At 37.0% G+C, this 10,502-nt stretch overlaps 1 protein-coding gene across 1 annotated transcript; it reads right to left on the reverse strand.

The window, feature by feature from the left end:
* Positions 1-2,655: 2,655 nt before the first annotated feature.
* Positions 2,656-5,521, reverse strand: LOC142099869 (uncharacterized). Its single transcript, XM_075183795.1, has 2 exons — positions 5,069-5,521; positions 2,656-3,101 (listed from the first exon to the last, which is right to left on the reverse strand). Exons 1-2 carry the CDS (start codon positions 5,480-5,482, stop codon positions 2,763-2,765), a joined length of 753 nt encoding a protein of 250 aa, XP_075039896.1. The 5' UTR covers positions 5,483-5,521; the 3' UTR covers positions 2,656-2,762.
* Positions 5,522-10,502: the final 4,981 nt, after the last annotated feature.

A 10,502-nucleotide genomic window follows, 5' to 3' on the forward strand; every position in this document is an offset into this window, starting at 1 on the left:
AAAAATCCCCTCAATGATATGGAATAATTTCCCAGTATTGGACTAAATATTTGCGTCTTTAGTGCGCCTTCGTTGGAAGTAGTACTAATTTTCTTTCTTTTTTATTTTAAGTCCATTCTAATGTCTCGGGGGGAGGGGTGGTAGATGGGCAGGTGAGGTGGCTGGATGGGGCAGGAGGGGGAGGGGGGTGCTACGGCTGAAATAGCCTAGGGCGGCCGGAACCCTTAATCGGGCACTGGGTCTGGGAATAAAACAAAATTAACAATTACAATGTACTGTACAATAATGGATGTTATTATACTGCAATAAATAATGCTGGGCACAAAGAGTAGAATTAACTACAAACATCTAATTACTGTACCCATATAAATACCATCCACAGAATGAACATAGGTCCAGGGACCTGTAGATGCAGCATAGAGAGACATCGGGGTGCAAGGCGCCAGCCACCAAGGACCATCAGCAGATGTGATAAAACAAATCAAACAATTTGATAACTTTCCACACATCATCTCTGTAGCTGGGTGAAATGGTGACTATATGGATGGTGCGCTCATCATTTACACTTATATTCCAAGATCGCTACTTCAGCGCCACTTACAGAAATACAATGACACTCCAGTCCGTGTTCTCAGTGTATTGTGCATCAGTCATAATAGATGTTTCTATCATAGCTTAGCCCTGCATGCTGAGCTTTTATTCTTGAATGAATTGTTACTAATCATAAGTTGCTTCGCAGTGGCTTTGAGAATACAGTACTTATGATTGTACATTGTGCATTAATAAAGTAGTGTCTTTATTTCAATATAAATCCCTTTACTACTATTATTATTACTATTATTATTGTCTATAAGGCACCAGAAGGGTTCTGCAGTGCCATACAGTAGATGGGACAAAAGGGGGGAAAATAATGTAACATAACATAGCAAAATATGATGTAATATTATAATGTAATAACATAATATAAAATGACATAATATGACATGATACAGAAGTTTGAGGGAAGGACAACAAGATAGAGTAAGAGTAACAGGATAGACAGAGAATGAGCGTACATTATGAGAGTACTCTGCATGGGATGCAAGTAAAAACAAGAGGTTGAGGCACCTGTATAGGAGGGAAGGATGGGGTGGAAGACACAGATGGAGGGAGGATCCTAGCAGTTATGCTTCTGGCTTAATTTGCTTGCTTTAACTTTGAAACTCTAATGCTAATGAAGGAAATAATAATAATGATACTGACCATTGAAGGGGAGTGTGTGACCTAATGGGAAAGGACTGCTGTGTATTTCAGTATTCTTGATATCTTATGGTATATTTGAATATGCACTCATTAGAAAACATGTAGAAACAGTATATAAATATATATTGTGTAGTTTGTTTGGTTGGTTAGGAGTTCTAGGGACACAGACATTTTATGATACCTTGATATTTGCTTATGTTTCTTATCATGTATTTGTTTGCCATTTTACCAAATGCTGTCTTACTCATTTGTGTATTAAAATAACTGAAGATTCTATACATATTATGCAAATAAAGCAAGTGGAAACTTTGGACATTGATTTATGGATTGACTCAGAAAATAGTAACACATATGTGGATGGCCTCATAAGCATTAATATTGATGATGAAGTTGAGCTAAAAAACGCTCAAAATATGGGAATGTGCAAGTAGGTCTTAATAGCCAGACCTTTGCGAGTTAAAGGAATTTATGCAAGTGTTATAATAGTATTACTACCTACCTGAGCCACACCCACCGCAAAACTAGACTGGAATCTACCATCAATCTGAAACCAGCTTTCAAGAGAGTGGAGCCTACACCACCAGAGGAATATGGAACCATAACAGTTAGTCGATGCGATGGACACCTACCTCAGGTAAGCAAGAATATACATGTTAGAATCTCTCAGGTTGCTTCTTCACATGGTTGTAGAGCTACTTGGTACGTTGCATTCTTCTGCTTTCAACCACAGAAGACTGCAACATGGACATCCGCAAAAGAGTGACCTGTAGATGGGAACTGCGCTGTCAGTGCTCACAGTAGGGATTTCGGCTGCTTGGTGGACAAAAAAAAGCAGCTTGCTGCAATCACTGTCCATTCAATATATAAAGTCAGTACCATGAGTACTGAGAATCCAATCCTAGAAGTAATATTTTGAGGACAGTCCACGCCACAGAGTGAACATAACCCAGGAACCCCACCACTGGTGGCCTTATAATCACACATGGGTATATACCTTAAATTAAATCGCATCGTTGTTTGGAAGCATGGAGAGTACTTAAATGCAAGTCACCAAAGAATTACACGTGGCCCAAAAAGTCATGGAGATGTAAGATTTACCATTACACTAAAAATTAAATTTCAATAAATTAATACACTCAACATTTGTGCCCGAACACATACAAACACACCTGTGCTTACATATACGCACCACTACTTATAAAATACAAAAAAACACAAATGCTTGCAAATCATCTAATAATTTATTTTACAGATACATAATTTGATATGAAAATTAACAGGAAAAAGTTCTGAACGGAACTGAGTTATACTTCTTGTTGTTTTTTTCCAACTTAATATTTGGCCAAGGGATTGGAAATTGCATCAATTGTATTATTTTGCACCAATTTACGCTTTGCACTTTAAACAATTCTCTCTTTAGCTGAAGTAGTAAAAATGTTGAAGCCAGTCTGTATATTAACATATAAAGCCCTACATAGCAAAGGGTTAATAAGTGATTGACAGGCTGACTCTGAGACTTGTCATGCCTCCTGCATTTCAACATGAACCTCACTGCTCTCTTTTATTTCAGTAAATATTTTCTGCACATTATCCTTATATTTCCACTCAAGATCTAACATTATTTCCTGTGTGCAGGTTTTTTCAAGGCTTAATTTATCCAAATCCAGGCTGATCATGTTTTCTATAAAGATCCTTCTCTTCTCAGCCGCCTTCTCCTGTAGAACGATCTCAACCTCCCGCAGGACAAGGTCTTCCTGCTGTTTGCGGTACCAGTACGATAAGTATTTCTTTGCGCATGTGAACTGTGGGACGCAGTATTCTAATATGATCAACAAAGCCAGACATAAAAGGCCTGAAACCTGTGTAAAAATAATAAACGATGTAAAAGGAAATTATTATCAGATCATTATCATTGTTTATTTATACGGTGCCACAAATTCCATAGTGCTTAGCATGAAATCTGTAACAGCTACGTAGGTACAATTAAGCATAATATTAAATGCATCAGAGCAAATTGCATGGCATAAAGAAAAAATTCAGCATAGGACATGACAGGGACAAACAAGGAAGACGGAGAGTGAACAGACATGAGCCAAAGGGTAGAGGACCTCGCCCATGACCGCTTACAGAGAAGGAAGACGGGAGAGGTAAGGTAGAATAGAAGGGAATAGAGGATGAATCGGAGTAGAGGATGGAGAATAAGGGGTGATGTGGGAGGAAAGACAGGATGAGAAGGAGTGGAAACCAACCAAATTAATGTAGAGCCAGGGAGGTGATGTATTTCCAGCTACCTTCTTAATAGCCACAAGACCCATCCAAAGATCAATTAATCCCCCAACAACTTGACTTATTGCCCCCATAACTGAGAAACCTTCCTCCAAACTAAGCAGACTGACCTATTTTATGCCTTTTCAACTCTTAATGAATATTGTTTATTAAGCTTTGCTTTCAATGCATAGAATTCTATTGACATATATTTCATTTGCACCTTTTGTGTTTGGAAGTTATGTTGATTTCAAAGAGTTTAGTGTAATTTTTGCACTTTAATTAAAGTACCTAGAACTGCGCATCTGTGTATTGTAAAACCTCAGAGCTTATTTGATAGTCAGTTTTTATTTATTTCGATTTAGGATAGCTTTATCTCTAACCCAAACATATTTGGTCCTCTCACCTCTGTTGGAAACTTATTTCATCTATGCAGCACTTCTTCAACCCTCACTTAGAGCTTCCACCCTCCAGCTTCAGCGCATGTCATCGTTCCTTAACACTTGTCTGACTTCTGTAGAATGATTCCATTATTTGCATCATTTTATTGAAATGTCTCATTTTTACTTTTTTTTTCCCTTCACATTTTTCTTTTCTCTCCTTTTATGCCTGAAATGTTTTATTGAAGTTTTCCTATAAAATGCACAATTTTAGTTTGAAGTTTGGTTTCTTTTGCAGGTTATTTTTCAATTTAATTTTTTTGTATTTGTACTACATTTTCAGTTAAGCAATAATGGTTCAGAAGTGACCTGTGATATAATCCTAGATTAATGCAAAACGTAAAAAAACACATCCTGTAATGCTTAATCGTCCAATTATATAATTCTTGTTTCAGTTATTTCAAATTCATTATTAAACTTGATAATACCCAGTTTGCAAAAAATAATAATGTAAAAAAGTGACTTAGCTTAACTCTTTAAGCTGCAGTTTTATCAGGAAGTTGTTACAAACACTTGTGTGGAGTTTGCATTTCACACTCCAAAACCCACGACAATAAACCATTAGTACTGAAATAGGTGATTTACCAATGACAAATAGCTCTGTCCTTCTTAGTACCCCTATTTTATATGAAAATGAGGGTGAAAGAATAGTAAAACGTTAGTACTTATTTTATAGCGGTTTGATAAGAGGCGTGGGTGAACACAATAAAGGTAGTTACTGCTGTGCAATTAGACTGCAGGGATTACATATATATTGCAGGAATTACGTATATATTGAGTTTACACAGAGGTAGTAAATCCCTCTCTCTCTCCATGTATCTACAAGTGACCTGCAGTTTATACATGATGTAGGTATTTACATACTGAACATGAGCAAGACAGGTCTGAAAGGCACAAAAAATGCATATTCCAACTGCACTCTTCCATCATAAATCACCCCCCCCCCTTCCATATAATGTTGCATAATATTAAAAGGTAATAGAAAGCTTTTATAAACTAATCATTTATTTACTTCTCTGAATTGTCCTCATCTCAGCAATAGTTGGGTCAACAATCTTTGTCCTCTGAGCCAAATTACCATCTATCTCATCACAGCCTCATTCTCTCCTGTTACATCTTACCTGACACATTGGCAGGAACTGCATCTGATCCAGCACATATGCCCTTCTGCCAGCCAGTGTCCTCGCGAAGCAGGTGAGGTATTCTCCATCAATCAAAACTATGAGAAACCAGACGAACGGAGCTTTTCCAACTTGTCCAATTACATCCAAAAAATACTTGAAGGAACAACACTTTGGGGAAAATAAACCGGATGATCTCCTTGGTCTGAGCATCAAGCTGAATATAAAAAGAATAACCACTGGCAGAACTAAAAATACAATGCCATAAACTATTGCTGCGTTGTATTGTCCAGGGCATTTAAATTTCATTTTCAGAAGTGCTTCTACACCAAGTAACAATATAACAAGAGTCGGGGTCTTGACTTTCTGAAAGCTTGAATAGACAAAATTTGGGGGCTTATTAGTGGTACTCATTGTGCTCAATATAGAAAAACAATTCTTTGTTGCTTTTAAAATACGAAAGTGAAAGACTGTCAGGAATTTAAGTTTCTTCCCCTCTCATCACATCCTGTTTACAGAATTTGCAGATGAGCTGATTTGTTCAGTAACAGATAGATGTCTGAGTCTTAATACACTGATGCCTACTGCAGAATATAGTAATGTATCTCTCAGTCTCCACGTTTTCCAGCTATTTTAATGCATTGGCTTGTCTCACACAACTCATATCTTCATCAGGATCCCTGATACTGGTTGATAGGAAATAATTTTTTGCAGACTATTTTCAAATATGTTTCCTGGAATCCCCAGTTGCAGGGACCGATGAGAGGGAACTCCTGATACACTATGTTGAGTTGCTCTTATATGTTATGTAGAAATCACCAAATAAGAAACTCCTCAGTACAGGCTTCTTAAGCAGTAGCTGTTTTATTTCAGCATAAAACAGCATAGACAGCATAACAAACAGTAAAGATTCCAGGGCTTCCTGACAAGCTAACTATACCAACAATCCCTGCCTATTGTCCGGCCACTTGTCGGCATCGGAAGCCCCACCCACCAGTTCCCCCAATCCTTTTATACACATACACACACCACAGCAATCACATCCATGTTGTGCATCTGTGTGTCTGTGTGCTGTGGGAAAGACTAAGTGGGTATTTAACCCTGTCTGCAGACTGTACCTGCAAACTCTCTGGGAATGTACCTTTCCCTATGCAGGAAAATAACCCTCGTTGTCACAGTTAAGATACATTTAACGCAACATAAACAAGAGAGCATTTTTTGCAACCAACATTTTAAATATACTTCTGGCCCATAAATTTCACTCAACTCTACTTGGGCCCAATAGAGTCTACATAGCGGGAGAACATTGCCAAGAATGTCTGAGCAAATTTAAAGAGCTTGCACTAAATAATTACATAAAGAGTGATACTTTATTACTGTACTTTTCATATACTGTTTGCTATGTGAAATTCTGATTTAATCAACATGAAGAAGATTATTAGAAGATTAAGGCACCACGAAGGGTAAGCAGTACCGCACAGAGCGCAGCGCGTACAGTAAAATAATACATGACATAATAGGACAATACAATAAAGGCAAAGTAGTACTGTACAGAGCAACGAGAAGCCAAACCAGCAGCAATGAGGGGCTAGGCGGGTATAACTTGTACGATTGATTTGTGTCAGGTGATAGAGGCAGGGTTTTCTCCTAGATCGACCCTTGGCAGGTGCAGGAAGCATCTGTTATTGATCAACTTTTACTTGATACTAAGAACAAACATGAACGCCTGATAATATATATTTCTGCTAAACACAGAGGGGAACCAGATATTTATAGAAACATATTTAGTGAAAATTCACTTGAAGTGAACATCCCTTTTCATTTTCAAAACTACTGTGGTTTTACAAGTTTCACAATCATATGATTCAAACCTTAAGAAAATAGAAATAACCAATACCATAAAGTTACCAGCGCTTCTCCTTTAAAGAATCCTTGCTGCTAAATGAAAAAAAAAGGGAAGGAAAATAGCAAACAAATTCAGCGCACAGGATACTTCTTTTATGCACACATGTATAAACACTGGGATGACTTAAAAAGGTAATGTTTATACTCCTTTATAATTAGATATGGGGCATCAGTCACTCAGCAGTAAAGATGGTAAAAAAAATTCTTACCCTGCTCTTTCCATAAGTGTGCGCAGCATACAGTATTTTTTGTTGTTCACGGCTGTTGTGCACGTTAAAAGAGCTCCTCTGAAGAGTAGATTGCTTCAGTGTCCACTCCAGTCTCACTCGGTATAGCCCCCCCTTCGCAGGGATCGCTGGAACGCAGTGAGCCACACACTGCTTCCTGGTGATATGGAAACCTGAGTGGAGCAAATTGCCTCCAATGTAGCTTCTAAAATCCCTAACCGACGCGTTTCATCCTGTTGGGACTTTTTCAAGGATAGATTTAGTCTGCCTTTTGCCTTCTTATATAATACAAGTTAACCCATGCATGATACTCATGCATTCTAGTCAAATCAAGCTACTTAAGGTGTTAAAAAGGTTCTTGTCATGCATTTGGGCCATAGCCCAGGCCTCCTCAGGGGAAGAGCGTTAATCACCGACGCAAGCGCCCTTTTTTAACGTGGTTTTGTCCACATGTCCCCACCTCATCATTTTTCTCCATCACCTCATCCATCATCTTCATCGCCACATCCTTCATCAAGCTACTTAAGGTGTTAAAAACTCCCCACTGTCACCCCTGGCAACCACCAACCACTCCCAACTGTCACTTCTCCTTCAAGAAATATATAGGTCAGTGTATAACTCTGCCCAGCAGGTGGCGCTGCAGCTTTTTTTTTTTCACACACGCCACTAGGCATTTATATAGTAGATAAAACTAACAAAACAACTTTATTGACAATGACAGTGTTAAAAATGTTAAAATTGTATACTCACAATATTATATACATAAAATATTTTATCTTTATAATTACTTTACTGTTGTATGGGATCTGTGTGCATAAAATATACTGATCCATAAGTATTGAAGTGTAGTGTTGAGAATAAAATAATATATAAAAATATAAAAAAATATATAAAAAAAATAATAAATATTTTTAGCTTAGGATTGACTATAAATCAAATTATAAATTGAGTGCTGATGGTGACATTGTTTTTAGTATATAAATGTGTTCAGTTTCCAATTTAGACATAGCAGACATATAATTTCCACTCCTCCAATTTTTTGGGACATGTTTAATGCCTAAAAACTTTAAACCTTCAGGGTCTCTATCATGTTTACAATAAGGAAATGGTTGGATACACTGTGTGTAGTTACATCTCTTGATATTACGGATATGTTCCATGAATCTGATCTTTCATTTCCTTTTTGTTTGGCCCACATATCGGAGGCCACATGGGTATATGATGCCTTCAGAACTGCAACTTATTCCTTCTTTCTTTGAGAGAAGCAGGTTTTTCTCCTGGATTGACCCCTGGCAGGTGGAGGAAGCATCTGTTATTAATCAAGACTGATCCGGGTGGAGGAGCTGTAAGAACAGCAGTTACACTAATACAACTTTTACTCGATGCTAAGAACAAACATGAATGTCTGATAATATAAATGAATGCTGAGCACAGAGGGGAACCAAATATTTATAGAAACATATTTAGTGAAAATTCACTTGAAGTGCACATCCCTTTTCCTTTTCAAAACTGCTGTGGTTTTACAAGTTTCACAATCATATGATTCAAACCTTAAGAAAAATAAAATAGAAATAACAGTCTTCTCATTACACAGAACGAGCGGAATCCTGCACAGAATGAGGTTTTATTTTTTTAAACTCATTACCTATATATTTCTATGCTGCAAATAACAATTTGTAGGAATTAATTGATTTATTGATGGTTATTGAATATTGCCTTTATATTGAATCAGAGTAAGAGACTTGGCGATATAGTGCCTCATTTTGAGGATATATCATCTTTATAATATATAATATACAAAATACATATATATTTACTATTAACTATTTTTTTTGCAATATTATAGGTTGTGATGTGCTTTTGATAAGTAAAGACAAAATGTTATAATTGCATTAATGCTATTGATAGAGTCCTACTTACCTACTCTCCCAAAATGTTAGGGAGACTCATGAATTTCAGGGAGATCTCCAGGAATCCCAGGAGAGCAGGCCACTGTCCCAAATCTGCTCACTTCCTTAGTGAAGAGGACGGGTCTGGATGACGTGATTTGCACAAATCACGTCTTTGTGCAGCAAATGTAGCACTATAATGTTGCAAATCGCATTGTCACACCGTACGCACTGACCCTCGGATCTCCTCTACTGGGATCCCCTGAAGAGAATGTCTACAATGTAGATAAGTGTTACCAATATAGGTAATTGTTTAAAATAAAATAAAAAACTTTTTTAGTAGGTAGTAGAAGGGGAAATTGTTTGAAATAAAATACTATAGATTACAATTTATATATATATATATGATAGATAGATACTGTATATGTGTATATTATATATTATACAATGAGCCATCTGTTTGCACGCTTTTCACAATATAAATATATATATATATATATATATATATATATATATATATATATACACACAAGTTAATCCGTGCATGATACTCATGCATTCTAGTCAAATCAAGCTACTTAAGGTGTTAAAAGGGTTCTTGCCATGCATTTGGGCCATAGCCCAGGCCTCCTCAGGGGAAGAGCGTTACTTCCCGACGTAAGCGCCCTTTTTTAACGTGGTTTTGTCCACATGTCACCACCTCATCATTCTTCTCCATCACCTCATCCTTCATTTTCATCACCACATCTATCCAGATGTCTATCCAGACACAGGGATCTCTCTCAGCGGTCCTGAGTATCACACTCCTCTCACTCTGTCACCCCCGGCAACCACCAACCACTCCCCACTGTCACCCCCGGCAACCACCAACCACTCCCAACTGTCACTTCTCCTTCAAGAAATATATATATATTTTTTTTAAATCTTTATAAACACTTTTAACAAATAACAAATTAAATTAACAAATTAAAAACATCTTAGTATACCAAATTTCAGCCCTTTCTGAATTTTTTTTTCCCCACACACACTAAGAATTTAGTAGGTCAGTGTATAACTCCGTCCAGCAGGTGGTGCTGCAACTTGGTTTTATTTTTTCCACACACACAGACAGACTAACACACGCCACTAAGCATTTATATTATAATATATATATATATATATATATATATATATATATATATATATATATATATACACATTAATACTTACCTGGGAGATAGAATAAAATTATAAAGATTCTGCAACATAAGTGTGGAGGACTTGGCTTTCTTTTTGCTTGCCAAGCCTTATAAGTTAGTAACAGTTCATTTTTGAGACATTTACTCGTCTACTTTGAACTTCTGTCTCCCCTTTGATTCCATTCTTCAGAAGGGTGCGTGACGTTATTGCAATTTCAGAGGTTTCCTACTCAAT

Source organism: Mixophyes fleayi, chromosome 8 (genome assembly GCF_038048845.1).
Source record: "Mixophyes fleayi isolate aMixFle1 chromosome 8, aMixFle1.hap1, whole genome shotgun sequence".
Taxonomy (NCBI): Eukaryota; Metazoa; Chordata; class Amphibia; order Anura; family Limnodynastidae; genus Mixophyes; species Mixophyes fleayi.